The 14,786-nt window shown below is 46.8% G+C and overlaps 1 protein-coding gene across 2 annotated transcripts; it reads right to left on the bottom strand.

Annotated features, from left to right (window-relative positions):
- Nucleotides 1-1,401: 1,401 nt before the first annotated feature.
- On the bottom strand, nucleotides 1,402-7,576 carry ZNF740 (zinc finger protein 740). Of its 2 annotated transcripts, none has more exons than XM_082850126.1 (7): nucleotides 7,447-7,576; nucleotides 6,281-6,595; nucleotides 4,167-4,316; nucleotides 3,716-3,841; nucleotides 2,998-3,121; nucleotides 2,575-2,693; nucleotides 1,402-1,584 (listed from the first exon to the last, which is right to left on the bottom strand). In XM_082850126.1, exons 2-7 carry the CDS (start codon nucleotides 6,287-6,289, stop codon nucleotides 1,495-1,497), a joined length of 618 nt encoding a protein of 205 aa, XP_082706252.1. In that variant the 5' UTR covers nucleotides 6,290-6,595; nucleotides 7,447-7,576; the 3' UTR covers nucleotides 1,402-1,494. The 2 variants fall into 2 exon arrangements, with proteins under 2 accessions (XP_082706252.1, XP_082706251.1); XM_082850125.1 differs by having other exon boundaries at nucleotides 3,716-3,805.
- Nucleotides 7,577-14,786: the final 7,210 nt, after the last annotated feature.

Below are 14,786 nucleotides of genomic sequence, written 5' to 3'. Positions count from 1 at the left end.
GTCCCCTACGTTGAGTTCTTCAGCTTCTCTTGGGACCTCAAGCACCCTTCAGGTTTGTTGGGGTGGGGAGGTGGTCAGGAGAGGCTGCTTTACACTCATCCTCCCCTGAGCTGAGGGCTAGAGAAGGGTTTGGCTCAATAATATGCCATCTCCAAGCATACAAAAACACTCACATACCACACACACACCCACACACCCACACCCCACACCCCCGATCGCTTTTTGGGGGGTGGACAGGTTGGTGGGGTCAGAGCAGAGAGGAGCAAAGGGTACAGTTAAGAGTAAAACCTACGTTAGGTTTCCTCCTCAGTTTTTTCTCCGCAGCATCCCCACGCCCTGCAGTTCTTGGTTGGGTAGGGACGGCCATCAAGAAGGAAGCCAAGACCTTGTTCTTTGGGACTGAAGGCCAGACCCCTATCTCCTCTACCTGAATACAGTGATAGGACTTGGGCAGGGAGAAGAGCTCACACTGCCCAACAGTCATGTCAGGGGACACCAAATTCCTTTCGTTTCTTCAACAGCTGTTACCCAACTTGGGGCTAGTCTTGGGTTGCTCCTAAGAGGGCACAAGGAGAGAGATCCCACTTTGACATCCATGACTTCCTGCTCAACATCTGCCTGGCTTAGGAGTCAATATCAGCGAGGTAGCCAAAAACTATCTCCAAGACCAACTGCCCAAAGAGAGAAAGGAAAGGGGCCACTCTCACCCAAGTTTCCTCCAGAAGGCACTTGAGCTGACCCCATTAGGTACCAGTGTGGCATGGGCCATTACAACAGCCATGGCCACAACTCTTGCTCTTCCCCGAAGGAAATGAGAGGTACCTGTCCACTCTTCTTGGATCCAGCCCTTGTCTGCTCCTGTCACTGTTCTTCCTTTTGTCCCTACAGTGTATAAGGAGACCAAAGTAAGCTCAGCTGCCATCCCTGATCCTATTCTCCTTCAAACAGGAGATGAGGTACAGGGCTGTGGAACATTGAGGATCAACTGCGACTAAAAACTCAATTTTGGGGGAGGGCTGGACCAGCCACAGTCCCTACTTTGACCAGGACTCTATACCTCCATATTACCTGTTTCCACAGTGCACCTGCTGAAATCGTTTTTGGATAAACAAAAACAAGAACAGAACAAACAAATCCCTCTCCCCGATCTTTTCCACTTCAGCTGCCAGCTGGAGTCCAAGGTTGTGGGAGCCACACTTCAGTCTTGGTCCTGTACCTTTAGTCCCCACCTAAGACCTCAGACAAGGGTCCAGGGACTAGCTTCCCTACCCAGGAATGCTGAAGGAACTTCCCCGAGATACTCATAGTCTCAGATTATTTACAGAGCTGAAGCTCTGGGGCCTGCTGTCCCCGATGCACTCTTCTGGTCTCCTGGGTCCACTCCTCCAGGAGGGGGACAGGTACAGACGGGGTGGTGGTGGGACCATCAGACCAGAGGGGTGCGCTCTTCGGTAGAATCTTCTGATCACTCCCACCACCCGGGGCCCCTTGCGCCTATAGAGAAAACTGCCCGTCGGAAGTCTTGGACTGGCACCCTTGGCACATCCGTTTGTGTCTGAGTAATCGATCTGTCCGAGAAAAACACTGAGAAGAAAGGGAGGGTTAAGTGCCTGAGAGGAGAAACTCAGTTACTATTGGCTAGAGCTGCCTTCCCCACACGGGAGAGGCACACATCCCATTCTACACCCCCTTGGCACGTACACAGACGGCATGAGTGCACAGTGGTTAAGAATGCAAGCTCTGAAGTCTCAATTCTGGCCTAGTGCTTAGTAGCCGTGTGACCGTGGGCAAGTTATCTAACAGCCCTGAATCTGTACACTCATCTGTAAAATGGGCTAAAGGTACCTACTCACAGAGTGGCTGCTTCGTTTATCACATATTTATTGAGTATCTATCTCAAGGCAGGTACAGTTCTTGGGGCTGAGGACAGAGTGGCGAACCAGAGGGACAAGGTCTCTGCCTCCTGGAGCTTTCATTCTAGTGTTCTGCAGATTCAACCTAAGAGCACGGAGCAAAGCCTGAGACCCAGCAAAGCATCCAGGAAGTGTTAGTTGTTATCGTTTCTCATCTCTTGTTCTTGTCTTATTTTGGTCCTGGCTCTTACATTCTCTACAGATCAGATATTGACCTCCCAGGGCAGAGATTTTATCTCTTCCTCCAAAGTGCACCTGCTCTGAAGTTCGATTCAGTTTGTCTCTTGTCCCGGATCTGCTGTGTCCTTGGGAAACTCAACCTCTCTAAATCTCAATTTCCCCATGGGTGAAATCAGGACAACACAGCTTCCTCACGGAGTTAATGTGAAGGTTAAACAAAGTAATGTCAGATATGCTCTCACAGTGCCTAGCACAGAGTAAGTATCCAAGAAATGCTATTATTATTATTACAATTATTCTAATGGCCCCTACCCATGATCAGCTGCATAAGGCCAGAGAGATATACATCACCCTGAGGTACTAACTCTAACATGGCCAGGAATGCTAGGTGGCCCCTTGTCAGGCAGGGAATGGCGGCAAGCCCTGGTTCTTCGGGAAGAAAGTCTGTGTGTGGGCGTGAATGGATGACACGTGAGCTTACCTGATGACACCGTTCACACTGGTAAGGCTTTTCCCCACTGTGTACACGCTTGTGACGCTCCAGGTGGTACTTCTGGATGAAGCGCATATCACATATGTCACACTCAAATGGCTTCTCACCTGGCCCAGGTGGAGAGAGAGAAGCGAACATCAGGAGGTATACATGGTAGGGACCTCATTCCAGGTATTTTCCCAGAAATCTTTAACTTTTAGTGATATGCAGACACCTAATGGGGAAGGGTCCCCAAAGCTGCTGTCTCAGTGACACTAGATACACACAATGTCTCTGCCTCATTCACTTACTTTCTTTCTCTATTAGTATTTCTAATACTTACTCCTTAAAATAAACCCCACAAGAGCTACACGCAAATATAATACAAACTATGGACTATTCTCCCCCTTTGAATGTGAGCAAGAGACTTACCAGTATGAATAAGGATGTGCCTCTTGAGGTGGTAACTGCTCCTAAAGGCTCCAAAGCAGTGTTCACAAACAAAATTTTTGGGAATCTTTACTTGAAAAGAACCATTTTGTTCCACTACCACCACCTGGGGGCAAGAGTCAGGTATGTCATGAGGCTATCCCTCTGCCCTCTTCTTGCCCCCATTCTGCTCTGGGTCTATTTCCAACTGCTGGACAAAGTAACCTCTCTGATGCTGTCATCTCCCATATTCCTTAGAGTTAAAAGACCTTCTAAGGAAGGAGGTAGGGTGTGCAAGCTATCTGCCTCGTCAAACCCAACACTCTGAATTGACCTGAGGGGGAGTCGGCCTGCCCCTTTGCCACAGAATTTCATGCTCCCCTGACCCTCCTTCCCTTACCAAAGATGTTTCAGAGAGGGCAGAGATCAATTACCAAAGTGGTCCCTGGATGGAATCGGGGTGACACACTCACTGGCTATGAGGGAGCAAAACATCTAGGGAGAGCTCCGGGTTGAGCCAGAGAGGGAAGAAACAGGAGGACTGCCCTATTCCCAAGCTGGACCAGTTTGGGAGTTACCCCATTACCTGCCTTTTTCTTTTCTGTTTTTTTTGGCCGTGCTGCATGGCTTGCGGGATCTTAGTCTCTGACCAGGGACCGCCCTCGGCAGTGAGAGCGCCCAGTCCTAACCGCCGGACCGCTGGGAACTCCCCATTACCTGCCTTTTTAACAGTCTTTTTTGAATGAGAGGCCTCAGCCAAGCTGTCATCGTCTTTGCGGCTCCGGGACTTATCGCTGTCTTTTCGGTGGCTCTTTGAATACAAATCAAATCTAAATTTATAGTCCATCTCAGAACACAAGACAGGAGGCCAAAAGCTGCTTTGAGACAACTTACAAATGAGAGTAAATCACCTGCCCCGAAGGTTTAGAGAAAGTACGCATTCATTTCCTCGCCAAGTACCCTGGTTTTAAGGAGCTGTTGTACAGAAAAGACCTTCCTTTTCTGTACCCTTTTCTGTATCCTCTAAAATACCCACATTCATTCATTCCCCAGCTGGATCCCCTTTCCCACTTCCCTAAATAGAAGCACTAAGGAATCAAAGCTGGGCATCTTCTGGCAGAGAGCTCGGGCCACCCGACCCCCAGGTGCCGCAATGGACTCAAGTGCTGTACCTGACTCGAGCACCTCAGCATATCAGGGCTACCTGCCCGCTCTCCATTCTCGGCCTGCTTGCTGGCAATCTGGCTCAGCATCATCTTCTTGCTGGCTGCAGTGGGAACCAAACTCACACCTGCTAGGCCTTCACAAGCCAGGAGACTTGCCTAAGTTGAAAGGAGATGAGGTGTCAGGTCACCTGGCAGGGCAGGGCAAAAACAGACTGCCAACTTCTAAAGAACTACCTTTCACACCCAGCTACTAACATGCTGCTTCTCTCTAGGGAGCGTCCCTCCTCACCACAAAACCCTGCTTCCTTCAAGAGTCCTCCCTAACTCACCTCACCAGGAACTACTCACTTTGTCATCTGTCAGCATTTAGATACAGACCAAGTGAATAATCAATGTCATTGACACTTCTGTCATTGACACTTCTGTCATTAGCACTGTGCTGGGTAAAGCATGTGTCTGTGTACTACTCTGAAGTATTTCTAAGCCTTGTGTGTGGGCATGAGGGTCTCTCCTGTTGACCCACTGACACGGGAGATTTCTAGGGGAACTTCCTTCTTCCTCCCTTGATGACACTCAGCTTCACAGAGCCCACTTACGATTGGCAGACCTCACTGGTGCCAAACGTACATTCTATCGGGTCCTACAAACATGTTTATCAGTAAAGTTAGATTAATTTCTCCCTTTAGCTTTTAAATTCCCTAGATGTTGCCAATTACAACAGATATAAAAATTAAAACACTTGGAAGGATTTTGGAGTTGAATATACAATTTCTCTCCTCCACCCCGGCCCACCATTTATATGTGTGCATATCCATATTTTTTCACATTCCCTGCTATACATACAGTTTAAAAATGACTTAAGCAAGAGTGAACACGATGCTGTGAAGTGGGCTGCAAACAAAGGAAGAAGAAACTGAAGGGCTCCTACTCTGCATGGAAAGGAGGAAGCTATGCATGCAGCTGGAAGAAAGCCAACTATACTGTAATCAGGCTGCCATCCTGGTGAGACTGGTAGGGGAGGGTCCCTGGAAGGAAGCTGGGAGCAGCTCTGGGGTTGCCTACATATAGCTTTTCTACCCAGATAACTACAATAACCTATCAAATCATCCTGTCTCTCCAATCCATCCTGTATCCCCGCAATGACAATTACCTTCCAAATACACTGATGTGACGTCACTCTGCTGCTTAGCATTCTTCAGAGAGTTCCCATTCCTTACAGAATAAAGACTAATTCCTCAGCAGGGCATAAAAGGCCCTTCAGTCACTCTGCTTGTTTCCCCAGGAAACAACTCCCTTTCCCTAACGTTCCCATCTATCACTATCTACCATATTCCTCTAACCATGCCCCACTTAAATCCTTTCCTCCGTAACTAGCAAACTACCTGCCGTACTCCTAACATCACCACATCCTTCCATGTCTCTAAGCCTCTGCCCATGCAGTTCTCCTTGTCTGAATGCCCTGTTCTGCTTGTTTATCTAGCAAAATCTTATGTATCCTTCCAGCTTCAACTTTTTTCATCCAAGCAGAAGGATCATTCCTCTCCTTCAGTGTACATACCTCTATTATTGCACATTCCTTCAATCAACAGATTCACTATGTCTCTACTACTAGCCAGCCACTAGGCAAGGTGTTGTGAATATAAAGATAAACAATAGAGTGTCTCTTCATCTCCCCCCGCCCCAACCCAACTAGCCTGGAAGCTTGTTGGGGACAGGGGCAATTTTATTCATCTTTGTATTCCCAGCACAATGCCTTGCATGTAACAGGAGCTCACTAAATTCCCGTTGAAAAAAACAAATGAAGCATTCACCAGACTGTTCACTCCCTCGTGCCCCTCAGCAGTTAATGTACCAAGTGTAAACTGAGTGCATGTTGCTTTGCAAATGTCCCATCAGGGCCTGTGATGCAGTATAGCCTACCTCCTTCATTTGACTGGAAGCTCCCTGAAGGCAGGGGCTGTGGCCTGTCTCCTTTCCTTCCTCTAGATCTCCCCCTGGTGCTTAATACAGAGCTTCGCTCACTGGGTTGGTCAATATGTTGACTAAGGCAGCATTCAAGAGTGAAACTGCAAACACGCCTCCCAGTGATCTTGAAGGAGGAGGACTCGAGAGCTTTTTACCTGAGCCATGCTGATTTCCCTTAATGCAACCCAAAAGTTCACGAGTTTCTCGATCCACCTTTTCTTAAGACACTGTTGTTTGAAGAACTGTCACCAAATCACTGTAACAGCTCCTTCGTGTCCCTTCAGTCCTGCTGCCATACTGAACTGCCTTTGTCTTCAAACAGAACTTAGTGTCCTCCAAAAGGAAGATAGATGTTCCAAGAATCCCTGGTCTCTGCCTGGTTCCTGCTTACTATCTGAAGAAAAAGAGTCTTCCAGTCTTGGTTTTCCAGCTGAATTCTCTAGATGAAGTTCACGATCTGTTTCAGAAACCTGAAACCAGAAAGGGAGATGGGGCTGTTAGGTGCAACATCCTCAGGCCATACAACCTGCAGTGAGGTGAACTCTTTTTTTGCCAGGCGCTCTCTGTGCAACTCCAAAAGAAGACATCAGTCAAGCAGAGTTTTCTTTCTAGGTCATGAGTTGAAACTGGTCTCCGGGCAGCCAACAGGAGCAAAAGTAACTGGGGCCTCTGGTGGAGGAACTGCAGCAGGCCAACTGCTTGGCTTTGCCATCTTAGAACTGGAAGAAGGGGGCGGAGGTCGTCTGGGGCTTTTGTGTACAGTGGGCCGGCCCGCGAAGCTCGCACTCTATTAAGGCGACCAGAAGTGTGGTAGAGAAAAGCTCAGGGGCTATCGCTGGGCGCTTGGGCAGCAGGCAGAAATCGAACCGGCAGTACGTGCCCGGGCCGGCCCACACGTGCGCATTCTCCGAGTCAGCCCGAAGGTACGTAAACTCGCTGCGGAGGTGGAAGGCAGGGAGGCGAAGCCCAGCTCTGTGCATTCCCTCCCATCTTCCCTCCCTCGCGCCAGCCAGCCAGCCAGCCAGCCAGCCAGCCAGCCAGCCGCTGCGCCCGCCGCACGCACCCGGAGAGAGCCGAGGAGCGCGCAAGGTGCGTGCTCGCGCCCGCGTCCCTTCAGAGTAAGCCCCCTCAGCCCAGCCGGTGACGCGGCCGGACGGTGATGTGCGCGCGGCCCCTACCCCTCCCCGGGAGCGCCCTCCCTTCGCCACGCGCCCCTTCTCCCCTCCCCTCCCCCTTCCCGCGGGGCGCCCCACGGCCTGCGAACTGCTGAAGCGCTGCCGTCTGCCCAGACGACGCTGCGCTCCCTGGGGCGTGCTCCTACCTGCCAGGCGCGGCCTCCTGCTGTCTCCCCGGCCGCGCGGCCCCTCCTCCAGGCCGCAGCACGCCGTGCCAACCCCGTGGCCACCGCTGCCCCCGCCGGAACCGAGGCAAGTTTACAAACACCAACCCGGGACCCGTTTCCCCGGAAGCACTTCTCCTTCCCCGCTCGTCCTCTCCCCCCTGAGCAGCATTATCCACTTCCGGGCTCGCGACCCTGGACGGGCGGGGGCAGACAGAAAGGGGGTGAGGTTGAGGGCTCACCGAGGGAGTGCAGCTGGCGAGTGGGCGGTGCCGGCGCGCGGAAGGACGGGAAGAGGGAGGATCGGAGGTACGGCGCTTGCGCCGTTGTAGGGGCGCGCCCCGGCGGCCATCTTGATTCAGGGAAGGAACGAGGGCCCTGAAATGTTGGTACGCTGAGTGTTAGTTGAGCGGTTTTGCCAGGTGAGCTGGTTAGGACTCCTTGAAGAACCGTCATCACTCTCCCTTCCTCCCAGATGTTCTCCCTGTCGCTTCTGAGCCTGGAGCCCCAAATAAAGCCAGAATACTTCGTACCAGGCTTTTTCATGTAATTCGGTCGAGGTCATCTTTACCCGACCTTTCCATCAGGCCCAGATCTGCAGATTCTGAGGGCCGCCGCGTCAGCTGGGAGGGGAGTTAACTTTTTTTGCACGCTCCTGCCGAGTACACTCGACTCCAATCTGAGAACGGATGCCTTGGCATGGTCTGGGCACCCCGAAGCCTCTGATTTCCCTATATCGCTTCCGCCTTTATTCCAGACCGTCCACAATCTAACATTGGCCTCCTCGCCTGGAAAAAGCCATAGGACTCCCCTCAGTAGGAGAATGTAATCTCTTTGGAGACTTAGCGATGCAGGGTGCCCGTGGGACCGGCTACATTAGGAAAACTTGAGCCTTTCTTTAAATTCTATTCCCAACTTTAGGGAGGGGTTCTGCTAAAGATGGGCTATGCATTTAGTGCACTTGATGGAAGGAAATGTCGATTCTATTTAGGTGTGTCAGATTGTGAGTTTAGGAGAATTAACAGAGATGCCAAAAGAAAAAAAAATATTTATGAAAGAAGAATTGCCAGCTACCTTTTGTACACAGATTTAATTTCCCTGAGCGCTCCATTTTTTGAGTAATTGACAGCAAATCCTTGTGCTCTTAGGATCATCATAGAACAGATAAAATGGAGCGAGATCATCAGAAATAAATCTTTAATTTAAAAAAATTAGCTCATGCTTATTTTAATAAGTCCACATGGCACAAAAGAATTAAAAGGCATGGGCTTCCCTGGTGGTGCAGTGGTTGAGAGTCCGCCTGCCGATGCAGGGGACGCGGATTCGTGCCCCGGTCCGGGAAGATCCCACATGCCGGCGGAGCGGCTGGGCCCGTGAGCCATGGCCGCTGAGCCTGCGCGTCCGGAGCCTGTGCTCCGCAACGGGAGAGGCCACAGCAGTGAGAGGCCCGCGCACACCCCCCCCCAAAAAAAAGAATTAAAAGGCAAAAAATATTTTGCCATTTACTATTCCATGCTCCTGAAGGTAGTCACTTTTACAAGTTTGGTGTATATACATCCAAGCTTTTTTCTATGTTCATAAATTTGTTATTTCATCCAAAACATATTTTTGAGCACCTACAATGGACCACACAAGTGTATTTTAGACATTTTCTAAGTCATTTCACATTTTAAAAATTGTTGCATAGTATTCCAACTATTTTAATTTGTCTAGACCCATCCTGATGAACATTTAGGTTACTTATAGCTTTTTTGTATAAGTATAGTTTCTTTTTGTTTTTCTAGATAGATTCGTAGGTAGGATATGTGTATTTTAAATTTTAATAGATTCTGTGAAATTGAATTTCAGAAGTTTGTAACAATTTACACACTCAGAGCCATGTGTGAATGTCCCCATTTCCTACAACCTTGGCAATACTGGATGCTATGAATTTTTGTACAGTTGCCAACTTGATAGGTGAAAAATAGTAATTTCATTGTTTTAAGTTGCATGTCGTTAATAGTGAAGTTGAGCATCTCTTGTTGCTTTTTTTTTTTTTTTTGCGATACGCGGGCCCCTCACTGTTGTGGCCTCTGCCGTTGCGGAGCACAGGCTCCGGACGCGCAGGCTCAGCGGCCATGGCTCACGGGCCCAGCCGCTCCGCCGGCATGTGGGATCTTCCCGGACCGGGGCATGAACCCGTGTCCCCTGCATCGGCAGGCGGACTCTCAACCACTGCGCCACCAGGGAAGCCCCTCTTGTTGCTTTTTGACCATTTTAATTGTTTTCGTAAACTGCCTGTTCACATCTTTTGCCTGTTCAGGAAAAAAAGATCATTTGTCTATTTCGTATTGATTGGTAGTAATCTCTATGTTATATTAACTTTTCATTTGTCATATGCTTTTAAAATATTTTCTCTTAGTTTTTCATTTATCTTTGAACTTTTCTTAGAGTGAAAGTTATGCTTTATGGGAAAATATTTGAAACATTCCTATGAAAATAGGAGCAAGACAAGAATGTTTACAATCAAAACTAATATTCTATTAAAGCTACTGGCCACTCAAAAGTCATTATTATTTTCATATTTTTATACTCATTATTTTCACATGATATATCCATCCACAAAGAGAATCAGTTGACAAGATACTAAAACCAGTGAGTTCAGCAGCATCGCCAGAGATACGATTAACAAACAAAAATTATATAAATAAGATATGAGAACAATAATCAACCATAAAAATGTCATAGAAGGTTCTCATTCACAATAAAAATGTTACATTATAGACGTAAATTTAACAGGAAATTGCAAATTATGCATTAAGAAAATCAGATTATTTTAGTGGAAGAAAAAAAGGGCTGATTATTATTTTTGGCTGCACCACGCGGCTTGCGGGATCTTAGTTCCCCGACCGGGGATCGAACCTGAGCCAAGGCAGTGAAAGCACTGAGTCCTAACCACTGGACTGCCAGAGAATTCCCAAAAGGCTTGATTAGATGGAGAGTTTTACCATGTCCGTGAATAGGAAGACTTAATATTGCAGAGACACAGTTTTTACTTTAGGTTAAATTCTTATTAAAACAGGACTTTGCATGGAACTTAAGGTGACTTTTAAATCTGCATGGAAAGGAAAAATTGCGAGGAAAGCAAAAACCGTTTTTGGAAAGCAATGAGTAGGTAAAATAATGGTGGGGGAGGGGAAATAAAGCCATAAATCATCTTTAACCACTTTAGTTATTTAAAAAATATTTATTTATGTAGCTGCATTGGGTCATAGTTGTGGCACGTGGGATCTTCGTTGCCACGTGCGGGATCTTTAGTTGTGGCATGCGAGATCTAGTTCCCTGACCAGGGATTGAACCCCAACCCGCTGCATTGGGAGCGCAGAGTCTTAGCCACTGGAGCACCAGGGAAGTCCCTAACCACTTTAATGGTGTCTTTCTTTACACAGAATTTTAAAAGTTTTATGTAGTCAGATCTGCCTGTGGCTTTTGGGTTTTTGTGATATGCTACCTCAAGATTATAGAAATATTTCCCTGTACTTCCTTCTGGTATTTTTATGGTTGTATGTTTTCAGTTTTATGTCTTTATCTCAACTGCAGTTTATTTTCTTTAATTTTTATTTTCTTTATTTATTTTTAAATTAATTAATTTTTGGCTGCGTTGGGTCTTCGTTGCTGTGCGTGGGCTTTCTCTAGTTGTGGTCAGTGGGGGCTGTTCTTTGTTGTGGTACGCAGGCTTCTCATTGCGATGGCTTCTCTTGTTGTGGAGCACGGGCTCTAGCAGTGCGGGCTTCAGTAGTTGCAGCACGCGGGCTCAGTAGTTGTGGCTCGTGGGCTGTAGAGCCCAGGCTCAGTAGTTGTGGCGCACGGGCTTAGTTGCACCGCGGCATGTGGGATATTCCCGGACCAGGGCTCGAACCCGTGTTCCCTGCATTGGCAGGCGGATTCTTAACCACTGCACCACCAGGGAAGTCCCTGCAGTTTATTTGTGTGTGTGGTGAGTAGTGAGAAATGCCAGACTTAAAAGGGACCAATAATGTAATGGGAGAGGTACTAGCCTAGATGCCAGAAAATCAGTGATCTAGGCTTCCTCCCATGTCACCTTTGTAATTTTGGACAAATTAATCTCACTTTTTTTTTGTCTCAAGAGCCCTTGACTCGAAAATGAGGGTGAATAAATACTTTTTCAGGCAAATTTCTAGCACTACCGTGAGGCTCAAATGAGATCATAGGTGAGAAGGCTTTACGAAGAAAAAAAAACCCTTTGCAAATCTTCTAAGTTATCTTTAATACTGATTTTTGGTTTATGCATATCAATGTAAGTGTAGTGCAGCATCATTTTCAGTACCTGGAAATAGTTTATTCAAGTTTGTGGAAGACTTTGGGGGAAGGGAGAGGAGAGTGGGAAAGATGAAAACTAACATTTTTCTGAATGCCTATTTCATATTTGGTGCTTTACTTAAGGAAAGATAAGACTTAGACCTCTCTTCCCAGGAGTTTACAGTCTAGAAGAGGGGAAAACACTGTACACATAAGAATTGGAGCCACTGTTAACGGGGTGTTGAGTCGGTGGGGTTTGTTAATAGGTAGACAGCTAGGTCAGTGTTTTCACTTTCTCACAATAAGCCTGGCTGAAAGTGCTTTAAGAAGCAACTGCCCTAATCCCTTTGCCCTCAGGCAGGCCTCCTCCTGGGCGACCTTCCCCACTTTCTCTGGTACACTGTCCCCTCAGGCCCACCCCATCTCTTTTTCAGGTAGTATTGTAATGATTACCAATTAGTCTTTTCCTGTACCAGATCTCTATTGCCTTAAGGACAGCCGGAATGTTTTCTCTTTGAAGGTTGCCCTGGGCCAATTGAGCAGAGTTAACCAGCTCTCCCTTTCTTTAGTGAGGAGCAAGCCTTTATTTTATGTGCTGGCTTCCCTCCTGGCCTGTTAGCTGGAGCAAACAAGGCAGACACAACACCTGGGGCAGTGCCAGGCATTAGATAGTCAGTGTTTGTTGAACTTCCTGAACTCGTTCCTCTCTCTGAGAGCCAGTTAGGCTGCATAGTAGAAATGAGCAGTATGTGGCTACCTTTGTCACCTGGTAGACCTTTTAGATGAGAGTTGATTGAGGAGAGTTGGGAAACCACGTGGTGTAATGGGGTCATTCCTTGAGCCTGGCAATTTGTTTGTTTGTTTTTTTTTTTTACATCTTTATTGGAGTATAATTGCTTTACAATGGTGTGTTAGTTTCTGCTTTATAACAAAGTGAATCAGTTATACATATACATATGTTCCCATATCTCTTCCCTCTTGCGTCTCCCTCTCTCCCACCCTCCCTATCCCACCCCTCCAGGCGGTCACAAAGCACCGAGCTGATCTCCCTGTGCTATGTGGCTGCTTCCCACTAGCTATCTATTTTACGTTTGGTAGTGTATATATGTCCATGCCTCTCTCTCTTTGTCACAGCTTACCCTTCCCCCTCCCCATATCCTCAAGTCCCTTCTCTAGTAGGTCTGTGTCTTTATTCCTGTCTTTCCCCTAGGTTTTTCATGACATTTTTTTTTAAATTCCATATATATGTGTTAGCATACGGTATTTGTCTTCCTCTTTCTGACTTACTTCGCTCTGTATGACAGACTCTAGGTCTATCCACCTCATTACAGGTAGCTCAATTTCGTTTCTTTTTATGAGCCTGGCAATTTGTATAGTTTGGAATTCTTGTTGCCCCTTCATTCCTCCTTAATCTTTTACGTTGCTTAAAAATAATATTTATTTTAATTACATAAGTCAATGGAATTATCATATAAAATTATAAAAATATAGAAGTGTGTAAATAAGAAAATGAAAATCATCTATAATCCCGATACTGAGAAATAACCGCAGTTAGTATTTTGAAGACTTTTCCCATCTTTTCCAGTTTTTAAAAAAAGTGCATGGGGAGTGACTGCTAACAGTTATGGGGTTTCTTTTTGGGATGATGAAAATGTTCTGGACAGTGTGATCGATGCACAACTTCGTGAATATACTAAAAACCACTGAATTGTACACTTTAAAAGGGTGAGTTTTGTGGTTTGTGAATCGTATCTCAATAAAGCTGTTTTTTGTTTCTTTCTTTTAATGCTTGTAAGGGTTAAGAATCCACCTGCCAATGCAGGGGACACGGGTTCGAGCCCTGGTCTGGGAAGATCTCATGTGCCGCGGAGCAATAAGTCCATGCGCCACAACTACTGAGCCTGTGCTCTAGAGTCCGCATGCCACAACTACTGAGCATGCGTGCCTAGAGCCCATGCTCCGCAACAAGAGAAGCCACAGCAATGAGAAGCCCACACACTGCAATGAAGAGTAGCCCCCGCTCGCCGCAAGTAGAGAAAGCCCGCGCACAACAGCAAAGACCCAATGCAGCCAAAAATAAGATAAATAAAATAAATAAATTTAAAATGCTTGTAGGTACATACACACAGTATTGTTTTCTGAACTGAAAGTGCATATACAGTGCTTCTTTGCTGCTAAATGATTTAGCACGTTTCCTAAGAATAAGAACATTCTTTTACATAACTACGATGCAATGATCAAGTTCAGGAAATGGAGCACTGATAGAAGAATTCTAATACTTATGAGGCCTTTCATTGTCAGATTCCACCAGTTCTTCCAGTAACTTTCTTCACAGCAGGTTTTTTTCTTCCTTATCCAGGAGCCTATTTAAGATCACATATTCCTTTTGGTTGTAATGTCTCTAGTTTCCTTCAATCTGGAACAGTTCCTCAGTCTTTCTTTGATTTTCATGATATTGACAGTTTTGAAGATTACAGGCTACATTGTTTTGTAGGATGATCCTCAATTTAGAAACATCTGTTTCCTCATGTTTAAATTCAGGTTGTGCGTTTTTGCCATTTTTCCATACCTCACGTCAGAAGGCCCACGATGTCCATCCATGCCATTACTGGTGATGTTAGCCTTGATCACTTGGGTAAGGTGGTGTCCACCAGATTTCTCCACTGTAAAGTTACCACTTCCCTTTAAAGTGCTTTTAAGGAAAAGAATTTTACAGCATAACACAGAAGAGAAAGCTTTATCCAGGTTTTAGTGTTCTGCTGATTTTTTTTTTTTTTTTCGCTGTACGCGGGCCTCTCACTGTTGTGGCCTCTCCCGTTGCGGAGCACAGGCTCCGGACGTGCAGGCTCAGCGGCCATGGCTCACGGGCCCAGCCGCTCCGCGGACCGGGGCACGCACCCGTGTCCCCTGCATCAGCAGGCGGACTCTCAACCACTGTGCCACCAGGGAAGCCCCTCTGCTGATGGTTTTTTTTTTTTTTTTCCTGCTGATGTTTTGAATGAGAAATAAAGATATAACATTTG

Source organism: Leucopleurus acutus, assembly GCF_964270905.1.
Source record: "Leucopleurus acutus genome assembly, chromosome: 11".
Lineage (NCBI taxonomy): Eukaryota > Metazoa > Chordata > Mammalia > Artiodactyla > Delphinidae > Leucopleurus > Leucopleurus acutus.
Note: the sequence above shows the minus strand (reverse complement) of the source record. Positions and strands in the feature narration are given on the sequence as shown.

Bases quoted from the DNA above. Each gene is read 5' to 3' on its own strand.
- ZNF740 (XM_082850126.1), bottom strand. The intron at 3,122-3,715 runs GCAGGTAATGGG...TCTTGCCCCCAG, and splicing joins CAAAAAAGACTGTTAAAAAG to GTGGTGGTAGTGGAACAAAA. The intron at 1,585-2,574 runs GTAAGCTCACGT...CTTTCTTCTCAG, and splicing joins AGTGTGAACGGTGTCATCAG to TGTTTTTCTCGGACAGATCG.